Source organism: Takifugu flavidus, chromosome 15 (genome assembly GCF_003711565.1).
Source record: "Takifugu flavidus isolate HTHZ2018 chromosome 15, ASM371156v2, whole genome shotgun sequence".
NCBI lineage: Eukaryota > Metazoa > Chordata > Actinopteri > Tetraodontiformes > Tetraodontidae > Takifugu > Takifugu flavidus.
This window is the reverse complement of record NC_079534.1, coordinates 2,719,370-2,737,295: the sequence shown is the minus strand read 5'-3', so window position 1 is coordinate 2,737,295 and position 17,926 is coordinate 2,719,370. Positions and strand designations below refer to the sequence as shown.

Sequence of the window (17,926 nt, the reverse complement as noted above, 5' to 3'; positions counted from 1 at the left end):
AGTTTTATGTTTTCATGAGAGATAACCGTGTTACGAATATTTACTTTTGTAAACCGTCTGAAAATGTTTCATCTTAAAAAAAATTGCAAAAATCATGTATTCATTACATTTGAATGACACCTATATGGATGCTTGAAATTTATTCGAGATGTAAATGCAGATTAGAATATTTGGAGGGTGTCACTTTTTAATAAATTAAATGAACAAATAATTAGCTTGGTGTACGCGCTGATACGAATATTACGAAGCTAAAAGGACACCACATTTCCCACAATCCATCTCTGTTTAGAATCCGCTCCGAGGAGAATTGTGGGAAATGAAGGAATTAGCAAGATTTCTGGTCAGCGGTTCTCTAAATAAGAACTACATTTCCCAGAAGGATTATAAAACCCTGAAGGCTCATCGTTGACCGGAGTCAAGATTGGCTTTCTGCGGCATAATGCACACCGACGTCGGGATAATGAATTAATTATTTGAACGGCGATCATTAACTTTATGGTACGTTTATAATCAACCAGGTACAGCAGTAAATTATTGTCGTTAGATAATGATGTCTGATAATCCTTAGCTGACAGGGCGTGTTAGCTAATTTCTATGAAAATGTTATAAAAGGAAATAATCTGCATGCTGAGGTGGCACTTTTTTTAAATCTCAATTAACTGTGCATTATCTGATGTTTATGTTGAAGGCGTGAGGACACCTTGCCATCCATGTTGGGGTTCAGCATGGCGCAGGAAGAGGAGGAAAATAACCTGGAGGCGAAATTTGATGCTGCAGTTAAAGTGATCTGGAGTTTGCCTGAAGAAGGTGATAACTTATCTCTGCTGCTGCGGTCTATTCTCTGAACGGACGTAACTGGGCTGAGGCGTTAAATCATACAAGTGTTATAATTCTGTGTCTGCTGGTGTGTAATCAATGCTCCAGGTGACCTGACCTACATGCAGAGCGTTAAAGAGCTACCTTGATAAGTCTGTTGTACAGGATCAGACATGATTAACTGAATCAGTCATTTCATAGTCTACGTGCGGGAGATTATTTCATGGTTTTACTCCCATTTGCAAGCAGTCCGAACGTGGCTTGTATGCACTCCCATCTCTCATTTTAATCTGTTGTGTTGTGTTATTTCAGGCCCTTTCCAGCCATCTGATGACATGTTGTTGAGGTTCTATGCTTACCACATGCAAGCCACTCAGGGGCCCTGCAACATCCCGAGGCCCAGCAGCTTCTGGGACTCTCGCGGCAAAGTTAAATGGTAACTTCCATTTTTCTATTTTGAAAAACATTAAGCGTTTTCAAAAATTAACATATAGGGCATAAGTGCGCTGTTCCAAATATCTGATTTATTTGAATAAATCCCCATTTAAATCGTGAAACTGTTTATAGTCCTGCAGATCCACTGAATAGATTAATTATGGAGAGAGTCAGTTAGCCAGTGTCCACATTCTTGTTCAGTGTTTGCGTGTTGAACTAAGTCTTTGTTGCCAGGGATGCGTGGAGCTCTTTGGGAAACATGACAAAAGTGGAAGCCATGAACAATTACATCCAGGATATCCAGCTGGTAGGTCTTTTCAACGAAGGATGAATAGAGGCACTATTCATAATAATAATCAGCCTCTGTCATCAATAATTCACACTTGTGCCTTTAACACAGACTAAACTGAATATGTTCATTTTTAATACTGGTTATTCCACATTTCATTACATCGTGGGGACATTATTATGTGACGTTAAAGATGAAGTATCCTGCCCTTGTATTGGTTTTGTCGCTGGAATCTTTTCAAGCCTTTAATTTACACGTCTGGCAGTGACACAAGGACGTTCCTGGCAGCATTTTTATAAATTTTAACACTTATTTGTCAGATCTTGGAGACCATCCCCATCTCCGACGAAGTGTCCGATCTCGTGCAGAAGCTGGACAACTTCTTTATGGAGGTAGACACCTTTGATGATGAAGAAAACGACGTGAACAGCAGATCCTTCTCGAGGCCCTTTGAGCAACATGGAGGTAATCCACGTTTTGAGTATCGGTGTGGGACGCGGCGCTGCTGTTGATCTCTCAGACATCGTTTGTTACTGCTACTGAGCTTGTTTGTCATGTGACTTTTGTCATTAGATGAGCAGGAGAACCAAAAGCACAAACCAATGATGGAAGGCAAGTCAAGCTGAGATTGTTATTTGAGGCAGATTAATGTTTGCTAATGGCTTATTACCATGTGCTGTATATAAATCTGACCTATAGAACCTGGTGTGTCTGTGCTGTAGACAGTTTATTTGTGATAGCTGTAGTGAGTAGATAACCGTGTGGCTTCCTTTCTCTTTCACTGACATTTCATTGCTGGTTGATTACGACTAAATGAGGAGTTAATGAAGAGTGTCTCTCCACTGTTCAGGCTATGGGGATCTGTGGGACGATATACAAAACGTGCAAGAGCATGACAAAGAAGGCAGTGTTCATGGCTTGAGTAGCGAGGAGTCCAGCAAAGAGGCTAGTGAACTTGTGAGGAAAGAGGAATGTAGTGATTGGAAACGTGAGGAAGAGGAGATGGGAGATGAAGAAGACAATACGGAGGACAAGGACCAGGATTGGAAAGGTACTATCTGTATCTGGGCCATATGAGGTGTCCACAAACCAGTATCTTCATTTAAAGTGAAGGAAGGCTGCCGTAGCGCTCCAGTGTTGCTCCTGGCTTGTGCTGTCCCTGCTGAGCGCCGCCGAAGCATCCAAAAACATCAAAACCACTCTTTTTGACACAATTACTTCAAACACATGCACGTAGTATATTTAGAATCAGTAACAACCAACTCTGCTACTGCTATAAATACTCACGCTTGAGCCAAATTGGTGCTCAACTAAAAATACATCCCCCCTCCTTTTGTCCTGGTCTACTTGTAATATAAAAGGACTACAAAGCATCCACGGAAAACATAAGTCCTGATTTTGTTAATACGAATGTACATAAACTATATCTGTATGCACGTAGGGTTGGAGAAATGCCACTTTAAAAACAGGTGTGTAGTTTTCTGTTTTCGATATGGTCTCAGTGTGGACGCCAGACCAGAGTCTGCTGATGGTGGACGACACCAGGTGGCGGGCTGACACCCGTGGCTCCAGCAGCAGCGTGGAGGCCAGCGTGTCCTCCCTCACCAACGGGACCCACAGCTCTCTCAACACAGAGATGGAGGAAGACGAACTGGCTTATTCCATGGAGCGCAGTAGGCAGGGCAACACCTACACGCTCTTTAACGGTCACGTGTGTGGTAAGGTTGCACATGACAGTTTAGTCAGGCCGTAAATACGCTATTTGCAAAAGATTTATTTGTGTTTTCACTGTTCAGAACATCTTGACCCAATCCTTCACAAGAATCAACGATCCACAGACTCCGATAATGAGGAATTCTGCGATTCAATGGAGCATCTGGCTGTAGAAGAGGTATGGTGCTGTGTGCAAACCACATAAATATAAAGACCTGTGTGTGTGTGTGTGTGTGTGTGTCTGGGGGGGGGACTTAAGGTTTTAACTGTTTGTTAACTGCTGTTCATTAATTATAGTTACTGTCGTCCTCCTAAGGGGAGGTCTTCATCAAAAATTCTGCCACCTGGATCACGAGCTGACTCAGTCAGACAGATGGATCTTTGGTTTGACAGCAGCAGTGGCAGAAATAGAGGAGAGAGTCAAGTGATCGTGGCAGATTCCTTCTTTAAAGATGGGATGAATGCGCGTCAACTTCACAGCTCCCTGTCAAGCCGAGGACGAGGTGAGCCGCAGCGGTCCTCTCTTATTGATGCCAAAGTTGTATCTCGCAGATGCCGACATCAAGATTTCTTGTCAGCTTCTCAGGCATCGAGGGCGACCTGTAGTTCTGGGCTGTGCGCCGGCGTAGATGCCCCCTGCAGTGTGTCGCAGAGCAGCCGTGCTGCTGGGGCAAATGTCAATGAGCAAATAGCTGCAGCTCTGATGAGGCTGCAGTGGGACATGACCAATGTGGTACACAGGTTGCACGCTCTAGAGGCACGTACATCATCACGGGTGAGTAGCGGCCATGTTATAGCTGCCTTATCCATGTAGAGATGCACCATCCTCCAACTTTAAAATCTACATTAGGCTGCTGAGTAAAAAACCTGCTTTATTTTTTCCCAGTCAAGATCTTCTTTGAGGCAGGAGAACTCATTACCCTTAGAAAAAAAGGTCACTTTTCAAGCCTCACAGAATTAGATTTATTTCTTTTTTAGGATTCAGATTATCCAAAACCTGATCTCTTTTGTCTATTTCCACAGCTCCCAAGACCATCCTGGTGGCCTTTTGACTTCTGCCCGCTTACAGTCGTGTTATATGCACTCTGGCCGCTGATAACCCACTGGGGTGTCCACGTTTACTTAAAACACAAGCGTAGGTGAGAAAGTGTATCAAAAGTGACCCTGTCTGTAATTTAATTTTAGTTTTCAACCTTTAAAACCTTTTTGTTCTTTTTTGCTCACAGGAAAATATGAACGTTTTGACAGCGGCTTCAATGAAGGATGATATTGTTGCTCTTTGTTGCTTCATGAGTTTTTGAAAGATGTGTGTAACAAATCATATGTGAGATGTAGAAATATTAGTCAGAAAAAATAATATTACTAGAAATATTAGTCAGAAAAATGGAATTTCTGGAGTAAACATAGCATTTTAACTTAATGGAACTATTTATGTATTTAGAATGTAAGTGTAATAATATTATTTATTATAATTATACATTATTTATATATTTGAAACAACTACTATCGTATTCTTGTGTATGGTTTAATTTATCTTTATTTTCTTGTATAAAGATGACATCTATCTGTTTTGTAACAAGTGGTTCAAGGGACAAGATAACAAGTGTTAATTTACTTATAGAATTATTTTAGTCAATTTACTGCATGGGGTGGAAAAAGACCAACAATCAAACACAAGGGAAGAACAATCTCAATCTGTTATGCTTGCAAATATGCAAATGTCAATGCTATTGACTATATAAATGATGTTGATTTATAATAAACATAATACAGTACTGAGAAAACATAATATTCTGTATTTATTGGCCATACACTATGAAATGTCATGAATTTTAAAATGATATGGAAAAATGAATCTGCACGTGTTCTATTCCTACAAATAGGTGAATAGTTTGATTAAAAGGTGGTTAAGGCGGAACCTTCGTATGCAGAACCTTCAGATTTTGATACGAATACAAATGTGTGTTACACAATACGTCCAACGACACATCCGGTTTCTTCCACCTGTCATGCTAACGTAAACGTTAGCAGTGAGCGCACTAATGCGTTATGATTGCTAAATAGAAAGTAAACGACACTCATTGCGGACCTCAAACTGATCCGAGCAGTCGTCAAGCTGTTTTGTCTTCAAGTTTCTTTTCATCCAGAGATAATATAAAATGTTTTCTTTGTCCGTTCAACCTCAGGTAAAAGAAAGCGGAAAAACAAGCTAACACTAGCATAGTTGTTATTGCCGGTGATAGCGGGCAACGTTAACCTTAGTTTAGTAGATGTCTGTGACTTTTCATCGTGTTTGATTATTCGACTACTTCTACGTTTATTGCACATGGTGGATATATTAGTTTAATTTATATTGTCAATGCTTTTGTTTGGAGCAGATTCAGATAGCTGTTGTTGCTCTTTAACCCACCTTTTTTAGTTACAGTATAAATCTGAATTTGAGGAATATATTGACCTAAAATGGTCTTGTTCCAAAGGTTGCATTTATAATTGTGAGTTGGTATTGAAATTGCCGATGTCACCTGAGCCAGTGGGATTATTTGTTCTTGCAGATGACTGTACCCCTGAGCCACCTCATCAATGTTCTCCACTCTGTGAAGAGCTCAGTGGGCTGCGGCACGACCACCTTCTCTTCAAGAAAACAGAAAAACCTTGCCCCAGAATCAGAACTGAGCCGCACAGAGGTACTTTGTCTTTGTAGAATTGCACTTCCTCAGTAGTTGAATGTTACGTGATTATAACAACATATTACGTGCAGCCCAAACTCAGCCTGCGTGAGCTTGGATTGTCAGAACTGGGAGAGCGGCAGCTGGATGAGTTGGTGAACCATTTGCTGCCATGCTGGAGTCCTCAGCACACTCCATTTCCTTTGGGTGGACAGACAGTGTGGAGGACCTCTCATATGTCAACACACTCATTTTTCTGTAATAAGCATGGTGAGCCAGAACTGTTATTATAGAAGTTAACAAGACTTAAATAGAGTTTTCTGTGAGTGCATCGTGTGAACCCTGTATATTCACAGCTATGCCACGTCCCCTGTTCCCAGGCTTCCTCTGTGGGTCAATGCCCATGTCAGCCCAGTTTTTCTCTGGGCAGCATCATTCACCTCTTGAGGCATTCAAGACAGACCTGCACTCACCAGGTAAAGCTATTATTTTAGCTGATAAAGTAGCATCTAATCAAGTTTAATAACTTGAAATCATACCTTAATAAAGAGTTTAAATTCACTTTAATTGTCAGTGTTGTCATACATTTCAAAATAAGATTTCAACACGTGCTCACGCACCGTGTGCTCGCTGTACGTTTCCAGTGTGGGTCCAGAGCAGAGGCTTTAAAACCTTGAGGAGTAAACCCAGGCGGGTGCAGTCAGCCTTTGAAGGTTCCCCAGAGTCTGAAAGGTTCACGCCGTCTTTCATGAAGGTGAGTTATTTGCAAAGGAAGATTTCCATCAGATATTTAATCTAGCATACAGTATTAGTGCATTAAATAAGTAAGAAGAATAAAGATACTGCATTGATTTGATGAATTTGACTGCCCCCCCGTGCCACAGGGCTTCCTGACACGTGACAAGGGGCTTTACAGTGAAAGTCTGGACAGCCTGCTGAAGAGTAAGAACATACCAAATGGGGAGCAGGATGCTTTCAAAAGGGGCTTTACCGAGGGTTTCCTCAGAGCTCAAGGCTTTAGGCAGCGCACGCAAGGCAAGGTTTAGCACTGAGCACTACACGATCTTTTATCCCCTGACTTCCACTGACATCATCCCTCTACAAATGTGCAGAATCTCTGAGGAGGACTCGTCTCATCCTGCTGGTGCTGTTTCTTGTTGGGCTCTACGGCCTCTCCAAGACCCCATTCATATCGGGTAATGGCTCTTTCGTCTAAAACGTCACTGCGTGATGGCATACTGGCATGTTCCCAACAATATACGTTGCTGCATTTATGGATCTGCATCATCCTGCACACTTACTGCCAGTTATCTGTCGGAGAGAAGAAAAGAAATGCCTAACTCTCTATTAAGCCACTAATGTGTGTGATCAGTGATGTCAAACGGGCAGCATGCATGAGCGTGCATTAATCATGCCGTGTAGTGTTATTTCGAGCTTTAATCTAACCGTTTTGAATAGTGCGGTTCCGAACCACATCAGGCCTGGACTCGGCGGTGGATCCCGTGCAAATGAAAAACGTCACCTTCGAACACGTCAAAGGCGTAGAGGAGGCTAAGAATGAGCTGCAGGAGGTGGTGGAGTTCCTGAAGAACCCACAGAAGTTCACAGTCCTGGGAGGAAAGCTGCCAAAAGGTGAAAGTGCCACGCTTTCTGAGACTGCATGGATATCGCTCAGTGTCGCCATTCTTCTTCATCCTCTCCGCTGTTCTCTGTCTTTAGGTGTCCTCTTGGTTGGCCCCCCAGGGACCGGAAAGACCCTTCTTGCCAGAGCTGTGGCAGGAGAGGCGGACGTGCCCTTTTACTACGCCTCTGGGTCAGAGTTTGATGAAATGTTTGTTGGAGTTGGGGCTAGCCGCATCAGGAACCTTTTCAGTGAGATTTCTTCCAAACTTATTAAAATTTTATCTCTCTCTTTCTTTTAATCAACGACAAATCCGCCCTCTAGTGGTCAAAATGTGGAACCGCACGCTTCCCATATACTTCCCACTTCTCCAACATTTATTCCTTTCTTGATACATTCTTTTGAAATCCTCCTTTACCCCCTTAATTATTGTGTTTTAGTAGATTTGTTATAAACAGTATTGGTTTTACTGACTTATTGTCTTTTTTCTAGGAGAGGCCAAAGGCAACGCCCCTTGTGTGATATTCATTGATGAGCTGGACAGCGTGGGCGGGAAAAGGATCGAGTCTCCCATGCACCCTTACTCCCGACAGACAATCAACCAACTGCTTGCAGAGATGGATGGGTAATTAACTCAAAGCCAGGGAAGAATCACTACATTAAGACAATTGGCTAAACTGCTAAATGTCTGACAAATCACCTTTTTTTCCCACCACATTAATAAAAAGCTGGAGCTTTGGGCTACAGAATAAATGCAGAATCGAATCAGACAGCTGGAACTTGGTGTGTTGGAATGAGAAAATGACTTGCGTTTGCCTTTTTGGTTTAGGTTCAAACCAAACGAGGGTGTGATCATTATTGGAGCAACCAATTTTCCAGAGGCTTTGGATAAGTATGTTACCATTACATTTCAAAAGTATATATTTTTTTAACAGTCAACAGGATTAAACAGCAGAGGCCAGTTCTCAGTATAAACCCTTTCTGGTCTTTTCTAGTGCTCTGATCCGCCCAGGAAGGTTTGACATGCAGGTAACTGTCCCAAAACCTGATGTGAAGGGACGCACAGAGATCCTTAACTGGTATTTAAAGAAGATTAAAGTGGATCCAGGTGTGTTTTACTAAGAATCTCGTTGCTGCTTGACTCTGGGCAACATGACATCATCGCCTGAGACTAACTGTTTTGTCTTTTCTCGGCAGCTATTGAAGCCAACGTGATCGCCCGAGGCACCGTTGGCTTCTCTGGTGCTGACCTGGAAAATCTGGTCAACCAGGCCGCCCTGAAGGCTGCAGTCGACGGGAAAGACATGGTCTCCATGAAAGAGCTGGAGTTCGCCAAAGACAAAATCCTGATGGGTGAGTGTTGGCGACGCTTTCCTGTTATCACATTTCTGATATTTGGATATTTCTGATATCTGCCGCACTCCTCTGCCCGAAGGCCCTGAGAGAAGGAGCGCAGAAATAGACATCAGGAACAAGCGCATCACGGCGTACCACGAGTCGGGCCATGCCATCGTGGCGTACTACACCAAAGACGCCATGCCCATCAACAAGGCCACCATCATGCCCCGAGGCCCCAGTTTGGGACATGTGAGGACACAAAAACCTGAAAACTCACCTTTCACTGCAGAACTTGGAGCGCTTTTTCTTAAAAAATACCTGTTTGTGTCCTCTCAGGTGTCCATGCTGCCAGAGAACGACCGCTGGAGCGAGACCCGCTCTCAGCTGCTGGCTCAGATGGACGTCAGCATGGGAGGCCGTGTGGCGGAGGAGATCATATTTGGCCCTGAGAACATCACGACTGGTATAGTGCAACGTATCCCTTATTTTATTGTGGATCGCTCGGTCGACTGACTATTTTCTCGCCCTCCAGGCGCGTCGAGCGACTTCGACAGCGCCACAAAGATCGCTAAATTGATGGTAACCCAATTTGGAATGTGCGAAAAGGTTGGTAATCTGAATAAAAGGCTGACTCTAGCACCTGTAACCTGATCTCATAAGTGTTGCTCCTCCTGTCTTCCAGTTGGGTGTGATGACCTATACCGACCTGACGGCTCAGAGCCCGGAGACGCAGGCAGCTGTGGAGCAGGAGGTCAGAGTTCTGCTGAAGGTGGGTCAGGTTATTGGGGGTTTTCCACTCTGTAGTGAACATCAATAGCGTTTGGACAAGAATCTCCTCCATGTTCTATTTTTAGCTCCTTCATCTTGTCTTATTTGAGGGTTTTGTTTGTTTTTTTCTGCGTCCAGGACTCGTACGAACGTGCCAAATCGCTGCTGAAGTCTCACGCCAAAGAGCACAAAAAACTGGCCGAAGCTCTGCTCTTGTATGAAACTCTGGATGCCAAAGACATCCAGCTGGTCCTGGAGGGAAAGACGCTGGAGATGAGATGAGCCCACACGGCGGTGGCGAGGGGAAGGGTCCGCGTTGATGTGCTCAGGGGTGATAGAACGAGGGATGAAATCAGTGGTCGTGGTGTCTCTTTCGTGTTTTACTCCCCAATTCATCCTCTTTGTGTTACATATGAGATGTAATTCCTTTGGTTTTTAATTTAAGTACACGTTCCATGTTTATGTTGCTCAGGTCACTTTATCAGAATAGCTTGAATGTTATATTTGCAGCTCAAACCTGACCCATCATCTATTATTTGTTTGTTTAAGGGTAAAATTTTGGCAAGCTTATTTTCCACAAACATGACATCATCGCAACATTATTCCATTTTCTCCGTGTATATTCACATCTTCCAGGCTACACTTGTGTGTCGCCATGACAGGTCTGTTCTCTGCACCTGACGCAATTCTAGAATGTCCCCGAATTCCCCCCCAAAATTCCCTCCCCACCCCCAAACGCCATTTCTATCTGCGTTACTTATATTTGAAGGTGGCCTTTATGGGAATGTACTGTAAATGTAAAAGTTCTCTCTAAGATAGAACTTATGTAAAGGGTCTCAACATTTTGGGGAGTGTACAAATGTCCATGTAAAATATTTTATTTCCTGTGTACAGAGATCAGAGACGCGCAGCCTCAACGAGCATGTGACAAATCCACCGTATATGTATGTTGTGTGGTTTATTTAAAATCTTGTGTTGTAGTCAGGTTGTCCTTGCAGATATAAAATCAGTGCAGGAAAAATACAGTACAATTTTTAAAATGTCACGGGCAGACACAATAAACTCAAAGACTTATTTCCGGTGTGGTTTTTGACTGAAATCTACAACGCCGACGCGGCGTCAACCATCGTCACTGCTAGCTTTGGCAGAACAAGCCGCCAGTAGCGTCAAAATAACTGGGATGAAGACTAAACCGTGGATCAGCCCCAATGTCATCACCAAGAAGATGACCTTGAAGAACGTCCTGAAGATGTAGCTCCCAGACAGGCTCAGCAGCACCACCCCTAAGATGGTGGACAGCGCCCCCTGCAGTATGGGGTAGCCCAAGCGGGCCAAGGCGTCAGTGGCTTTCTTGTTGACGTCGGTCTTGCTGCTGGACACAAAGGCGTAGGAAACGTGCGCTGAAAAGTCTACGGAAAAGCCGGTGCACATGACCAGGTTGATCATGGAGATGGAGTCCAGGTTCACGCCCCAGAGCGCCATGAAGCCCGTCACGCCAACTATCACCGAACAGACCGAGAAGGCCACCCACACGGGGCACAGAGGACTGGGCATGAGGGCGAGCGAGACCACCAACATGGCCACCGCAGCTACCAGGACCGTCTGGACCGTCTTGGCCCTGACGACAGTGTACTGGTCAAAGTAGATGAAGGCTGGGTGGAAGACCAGGAGCGGAACCGGACACTCCGCAGCCGTCTGTCTGAGTTTCACCATCACCTCCTCCTTTGGAATCTTCTGGAGCGTTTGAATGAAGAACCGCGAGGCCTGAATCTGACCGCCCGCAGAGAGGTTGAGGTCCAGTTTGAAGATGGAGTCGACTTCCAGGAAGCGCGACAGGTGTGTGTGGAAAGCAGCACGAGAAGTGAGATTGAGGTCATTTGTCTTTGCGTATCGTTGGAAAGAAAGAAACCAGGCCAGAGTTCCGCTGACGAAGGTCAAACTTTCAAATTCGGACATGCAGGAACGCAGACGCTCCCGCTCGGACTGGTCCCAGTAACGCAGCGGCTGCTTTACCGCCACCATCACGTTAAGGCCGTAATCGCTGAAGTGCTGTCTTTGATCTTCAAAGTAATCGATGATATAGGAGTCATCCAGAGCCAGGTGCTTGGTGTCAAGTCCTTCCTTTAGGATGAGGCATCCGTAGATGCTAACGGCTAGATAGCCTGCATAAACGAGGAGGACGCACACTTTGACACATTTGTGGGTCAGAAATGGCCCGTAGAACTTCTCGAAGACGTGCGACATGGCCTCGGGCTCCTCCTCCTCCATGATGTCATTGTGTTGCCCCCCGAGGGAGCAGATGCTGGAGATCTTGCTTGTCTTTGGGGGCAAATCTTCTGGGACTTTCCCACAGGTGAACCAGTGCTGGTCCTTAGCTTCCCTGCGTCCGTTCAAAGCCATGCACGCCCCCAGGAAGGTGATGCTGTACAGATAACAGAAGCAAACGGAAACCCCGGCATAGAGGCAGAAGGACCGGACTGAACCGAAGGGCGAGCTGTAGCCCACAAAGAGAGCCAGGGCATTGGTCAGGGTCGTGATGGAGATGGAGACGCCAGCGTCGCCATAGGTGCCGGCCAGGCGGTCGGGAACGCTGTCCAGGACACGGGTCCTCCTCCAGCAGGCGATCAGGATGAACATGTCGTCCAGGCCAACACCTTCACAAAGAGAGAGGTTTGGAGGATTTCCGAAGAGGTCCTGGACCTGCAAGGAGGAACGTTCTTACCTAAAATCATAAATGGGCAGGAGGCGGCTGTCATAACGAAAGGTTGATCCAGCAACAGCAGCGTGCCGAAGCCGCTCAGGACGGCCAGAGCTGTGGAGAGGACGCCACAGAGAGCCACCCACACCTTCGTCCTCACGTTATCCAACCTGGGGGGGAAGGTGGCACATCAGCAAACATCTCGGCACACGTAAAGAAAACCAGGTGGGGCAGATGCTTGCGTAACCTCCAGCAGGATATTATGGAAAAGGTGATGGCAATGGCGTAGGCAGTGGAGAACAGGCGGATCACAGATCCCGGAGTTTTCTGAAATTCCCACTGCATGGACCTGGATGTGGAGTATGACACCTGGACAGACGGACAGATAGAAAAGGAGAAAGGAAAATCATCAAACTTAAAACTCGAGGTGCTTCATACCTGAAGGGAGGCGGTCGACGCGTTCGAGACCAGGTGAAGGAAACCCTGCAGCCACAGGTCGGTTTTGGCTCCCTCGTCCTGACGTAGGTAATAAAAAAGCTGAATGGCTCTGGAGCTCAGCACAGCTGAGCGGTTCCTGCACAGCTCCACACCTCCCAGACTTCCATGTAAAGGAAAGCTCCCGTTCTCAGAGTGAAACCACGGGAACGTCAGATTGACCCTGTTGCCAACGGTGACGTCCAGGATGTCGTTGGGGGCGCAGGATCCCAGCGCTCCTGCGCAGAGGTCCTCGTATGCAAACGACTGGTTGCCGTGGTGAACCACCATACTCCGGACTTCAGAGTCCAGCTCAGCGATGTTCTGGAGAGCCTCCGCAGTCAGAACACCCCCCTCACTTGTAGCTATGAGGGTCCCATAAGTCCCACTTGTGCTGAGCCGCAGACGGGAAAACACGGACTCATTCCCTGGAAACGTCTCACGGATGTATCTTCTCTCCTCCTTGGCTTGGCCGTCCACTGGCGTGAACTGCTCCTCAATGTCATTGGCCACTCTGTCCTCAAGGAAATAGAAGCCGGACCCCAGACCTGTAGAGAGGAGAAGCGGGGCGACCAGGAACCACCAGGGATGAGACCCCACCAAATGACCCATCGCCTCAAAGCAAAGACGTAGGCGCTTCTCCAGGCAGTCTGAGCCTAATCTGACCATGATAGCTCCAGTTTAATCTCATAAAGTCCTCACTTCAGCCAGAAGTTCCTCAGAAATGAGCTGTGAGTCGCCACCGGCGGCTCCATTTATTCAGTTTGAGGACTTTAGCATAATAACAGGGTTCGGCCTGCGTGTAATGAACCGTAGAAAGTTCTGGTGAAAAGGAGGAAAGGTGGAGCACGGCCCGGTGCTCAGCACCCTCTGGTAATTCCTCTTCACGGTTCAGTTAATGTTAAAATTTAGCGTCTTCCCTGGGGTGGAGGAGAAGCAGAGACGCAGAACAAAGATGCATTATAATGTGATGTTTGGCCCATTCACATGTTCTACCTGCCCCCTCACAATAGCTCTATGTACACTTTTCTCTGAGCTCCAATAACGTTACAGAAGAGAAAGAATCTTTGTCTTACAGGGAAAGAATAAAGAATGTGTACGTGAAGAATAAAATATCCAACTAAACCTACCTAAGAGTTTTAAAATAAATGAATGGCTATTAACCTTTGGACAGCAATCAATGCATCCTTTTGCATCCGCAATCTTTTTTCTATACGCTAGAAAGTGTATATATTCAAATTAAATACATAACAGGTTAAAGTAGCAGCCAAATGGTATTAATATTACGATGTTATTTTATTGTGTCCCATCCCGACTTGAGCTCCGCTATTTAAATATTCACGCCTGACGTCACGAGCCACGTGATCGGAAGTGGTCTGAGAAACCAACTGTCATCGACTCGCTAGCCGTCTGTAGCCGAAAAAACTAGGAAGACTTGTCGATAAAAGCGTCTTCGGGTTCGAGTCAGACATCCCACGGGAGGAATATGGACGAAGACGTGCTGACGACTCTCAAGTTGTTGATAATTGGTGAAAGCGGAGTCGGGAAGTCCAGGTTTGTCCTCGGTTTTAGCCAGCTACGCAGCTAGCCTGTTAATGTAAACATGTTTTGCTGTTTCGACAGCTGTGGAAACAGACGCTAAATTAATGTCAAAAAGCTGACAACATGTTTAAAGGGATTAAAATTATTGACCTAAACTTTATTGGAGTTATGGAATGGTTTCAATGCTTGTTTGTCACCACTAGACTTGTTGTTGCGGTTATGGCTGAAGGCTTAAAACAGCCTTTTGTTCTGTATCTCCTCCTTTTTTCTATATCATATTTCCTTCCTTCTCCAGTCTCCTGCTGAGGTTCACAGACGACACTTTCGATCCAGAGCTGGCAGCCACAATAGGTCTCACAAAAGCATTTTTATTTATCCAACTATAATACAGGCTGAAAATAAAACTTTAAGATGAAATAACTGTTCTGCCATCTTTTATTCTATTCCAGGTGTGGATTTCAAAGTAAAGACACTTGCAATCGATGGTAACAGAGCCAAGCTCGCCATTTGGGTAAGACTAAAGCCATTTCCACGCCATTTTCACGTCTTTTTCACGCTTTGATGAAAAACACGAGGAGCTGTTCGCTTTTCTCCACAAGGTGGCGACATCGCGCAGTTGCAAACTGTTGCGTGTTTTTAATAATTTAATATATTTAAAGAAATGCAGACACACCAGCATTCTTATTTGAATTTATTGCTCTCATCCTTGCTTTTTATTTTTTAATGACTTTCCTCATGATCCTTATTTGTAGTATCGGTATCTGGAGAGTATCTTCCCCTCAGGCTGAACTCTTGATTGTCTAAATGTAATCCTTTTATATATTGATATCAACAGTGGTTGGAGATCTGGTAATGGTCAGTTTTATCTTTTAATGTCGTCTGACTGTGAGCTATCAGAAATATGAACAAATCTGACGCTGGCGGGGCGTTCGCCTGGGTGGACGTGCGGCGCAGATATGGCTCGCTCTGCCGCTTGTCAGGTCTCATTGCAAATCACGGAGTGACATTTCTCAATAAAAGATTCCTGGGTCCAGTTATGGGATCCAGTTTGACTCCAGCATTTAATAACTCCTACGCTGGGCCAAGCTCTGAAACTCTGGAAAAAACTTATCATCACTGCTAATCTTCTGCATAATCCCGATGACAAACAAAGTCCATAAGCACGACCCGGCCAGGCCTGTTGCGAGGCCCATACGGGCAACCGTGCGTATCGTTCTCCGTGCGTATCGTTCTTGATCCCAATGCATTTGCCTGCGCAGGACACGGCGGGGCAGGAAAGATTTCGCACCCTGACGCCCAGCTACTACCGTGGCGCCCAGGGCGTCATTCTGGGTAAATATTGACGCCGTGCAGCGAAAACACCGCCACCACGCATTTGGCTCCACACGCAGAGCCCGATTTCTGTTCACCACGCTCGTACACGCGCGCGCGAACGCTTCTGTTTGTGCCGACAGTGTACGACGTCTCCAGGCGCGACACTTTTGTGAAGCTGGAGAACTGGCTGAACGAGCTGGAGACCTACACCACTCGGATGGACCTCGTGAAAATGCTCGTGGGGAACAAAATCGACAAGGTTCGAGCCCCCGGAACGACGCTCGCTCTGTGTTATTGGAGGTTCTGAACCCCGGGACGTCTGCTTCTGCTTTCAGGATGACCGTGAAGTGGACAGAAACGAGGGGCTGAAGTTTGCCAGGAAACACTCGATGCTTTTTATTGGTACGTATAGTCGAATCAGACATGCTCATTTAGAGTCACGCAGCCATCAAATGGAACGCGGAGCTGCTACCACGTTTCCTTCAGATGTCGGAGCTCTAATTGTGGGGCTGGAAGCAGCCGAGACGTCCCTCGGCGCACCGGGCGCTCGGTTCGGGTTTGTTGCCTTGTTTACGTTGACTGTTTTTGGCTTTGGAGCCGCGATGGAAGACGCAGCTGCGTTATGATTAAAATCTGGCGGCGCTCCGTTTTACCGGATCCTCGTCCGCACGTGTTCCCGATTCACATCTGCCCGTCTGGGAAATTAGGTTAACGTTCCTGTGGAGTTTCCATTTTAAAACCGTTTTAATTAAGCGGCTCTGAGAGGGGACGGGGGATCCAAGAAAAAGATGTGGGTTTAATCAGACGTGAGGACGTCTCTGCTCTGTGGGACGTCCCCTCGTGTCTTTGAGGAACTGTGAACACCTCAACCTTCCCTTTAACTCCACCAATCCGCCTGATTTCGTTCAGAGGCCAGCGCAAAGACCAAAGACGGCGTCCAATGTGCCTTTGAGGAGCTGGTGGAGAAGATCCTCCAGACCCCGGGACTGTGGGAGAGCGACAACACGGGCCAGAGGCTCCAGCTGGGCGAGCAGCAGCAGGGCGGCGGCCGTGCCTGCGGCGGTTACTGCTCCATACCCTGAGACTCCCAGCAACCTGACAGAAGTAACCCCGGGCCAGGAATGGAAAGGACCACGGCGAAAGAGGGAGCGGCGGGACCGGACCGGAGCTCTGAGGAGAAGAGCCCGTCGGGATGGTTCTGCTGCTCCGCCCAGACTTTGCTTTGTTTGCACACCTCCTTCACAACTCACCTGCCACTCGCCACCGCTCTGCTCGGACAAGAGGAACGCCCAGAAGTGTTTTAGAGAGGGAGGCGGCGATAGCGTGGGGCCTGTCACATGACTCTGGTCAGATATGACTCCAAATCATGTATTATAATCAGCACAAGCGGCTGCAAAGTTCCAATCCAAAACCTCAAACCGAGCATGTTTACCGGCTCCATTTCTCATCATGTGGAACGTTGGCCGGCGCCATCATGTGAACACCACATCTACGCCATCCCACCAGGCCTCCCTGCTCCTGACGCTTCAAACCTTTCCTTTATTTTCCACTTTAAAAAGACTAAATTTAGGGCTCCATCTTTCTTCTCTGTCAGATCTGGACCATGACGGCAATATTTACGCTATTTAGGGGTTAGAAAAACGACAAAAAAACGGCGCTTTTACTGGTTTTCGTGACGGTCGTGTGATCGTATGACCTTGATTTGTGGTTTTGTCTCACCGATGTCGCGAAAGTATTAATCTTGTGTCACGTCTGACTGTCGGACCTATTTTCTGTATGTAAACCTGTTCTGACCTCTCCGGGTGCCCGTGCTTCTCCCTCGTGTCGTCTGTTTGAGTCATATAAACCAACGCCAGCCCGGCGCCGCATGGCGTTTGCCACGCTCGCCGCCTCTGTCATCTCATACTGAAATAAAGGACGTGCACGTCCGACAGCGTTGTTCCATTTAGTGTCCGTCCCGTGTGTGAGTTCACTTAATCAGAAGCAGGTTCACAGTGGAAAAGGGAGAGGGGCCGTCTTTTCCGTGACGCTGACGTCTGCTGAAAGCATCATTTGCTCAAAATGTCAAAAGGCTGAACGGGAACTCAAAGTGGAAAAAAGAAAAAGTCCTGGTAACCATGTGGGTTTTATTAAAAACTGTCCCAGAGTAACCTGATAACAAGTGTCTGAATGTTCCCGAGAGCGAACGAGATGCTCGTCGGGATGTTTCTGGACCTAAAAAGGCTGTTTAACGGCCTGGTGGCGACAATATT

General features: G+C 46.2%; 4 protein-coding genes across 8 annotated transcripts; 3 read left to right on the top strand and 1 right to left on the bottom strand.

The window, feature by feature from the left end:
• The first annotated feature begins 245 nt into the window (after positions 1-245).
• LOC130538913 (acyl-CoA-binding domain-containing protein 5-like) lies at positions 246-5,042 on the top strand. Of its 3 annotated transcripts, XM_057056944.1 has the most exons (14): positions 246-498; positions 689-807; positions 1,129-1,252; positions 1,486-1,558; positions 1,861-2,005; positions 2,114-2,152; positions 2,391-2,591; positions 3,043-3,258; positions 3,337-3,431; positions 3,570-3,756; positions 3,832-4,028; positions 4,140-4,187; positions 4,277-4,392; positions 4,480-5,042. In XM_057056944.1, the coding sequence occupies exons 2-14, from the start codon at positions 711-713 to the stop codon at positions 4,487-4,489; spliced, it is 1,548 nt and encodes a 515-aa protein (XP_056912924.1). In that variant the 5' UTR covers positions 246-498; positions 689-710; the 3' UTR covers positions 4,490-5,042. The 3 variants fall into 3 exon arrangements, with proteins under 3 accessions (XP_056912924.1, XP_056912925.1, XP_056912926.1); XM_057056945.1 differs by lacking the exon at positions 2,114-2,152; XM_057056946.1 differs by lacking the exons at positions 2,114-2,152; positions 2,391-2,591 and having other exon boundaries at positions 339-498.
• A 191-nt stretch (positions 5,043-5,233) lies between these two features.
• LOC130538906 (ATP-dependent zinc metalloprotease YME1L1-like) lies at positions 5,234-10,720 on the top strand. Of its 3 annotated transcripts, none has more exons than XM_057056915.1 (18): positions 5,234-5,439; positions 5,806-5,937; positions 6,012-6,189; positions 6,300-6,395; positions 6,564-6,673; positions 6,804-6,954; positions 7,032-7,115; positions 7,378-7,551; positions 7,639-7,791; positions 8,033-8,165; positions 8,370-8,432; positions 8,536-8,648; positions 8,738-8,893; positions 8,976-9,127; positions 9,215-9,341; positions 9,411-9,484; positions 9,561-9,647; positions 9,785-10,720. In XM_057056915.1, exons 1-18 carry the CDS (start codon positions 5,413-5,415, stop codon positions 9,926-9,928), a joined length of 2,154 nt encoding a protein of 717 aa, XP_056912895.1. In that variant the 5' UTR covers positions 5,234-5,412; the 3' UTR covers positions 9,929-10,720. The 3 variants fall into 3 exon arrangements, with proteins under 3 accessions (XP_056912895.1, XP_056912894.1, XP_056912893.1); XM_057056914.1 differs by having other exon boundaries at positions 6,276-6,395; positions 7,399-7,551; XM_057056913.1 differs by having other exon boundaries at positions 6,276-6,395.
• LOC130538942 (patched domain-containing protein 3) lies at positions 10,515-13,963 on the bottom strand. Its single transcript, XM_057056997.1, has 4 exons — positions 12,783-13,963; positions 12,592-12,713; positions 12,369-12,514; positions 10,515-12,300 (listed from the first exon to the last, which is right to left on the bottom strand). Exons 1-4 carry the CDS (start codon positions 13,485-13,487, stop codon positions 10,766-10,768), a joined length of 2,508 nt encoding a protein of 835 aa, XP_056912977.1. The 5' UTR covers positions 13,488-13,963; the 3' UTR covers positions 10,515-10,765.
• Positions 13,964-14,172: 209 nt separating this feature from the next.
• Positions 14,173-17,618, top strand: LOC130538939 (ras-related protein Rab-18). Its single transcript, XM_057056994.1, has 7 exons — positions 14,173-14,372; positions 14,656-14,711; positions 14,810-14,871; positions 15,620-15,692; positions 15,815-15,933; positions 16,010-16,076; positions 16,584-17,618. Exons 1-7 carry the CDS (start codon positions 14,305-14,307, stop codon positions 16,754-16,756), a joined length of 618 nt encoding a protein of 205 aa, XP_056912974.1. The 5' UTR covers positions 14,173-14,304; the 3' UTR covers positions 16,757-17,618.
• The last annotated feature ends 308 nt before the right edge of the window (positions 17,619-17,926 follow it).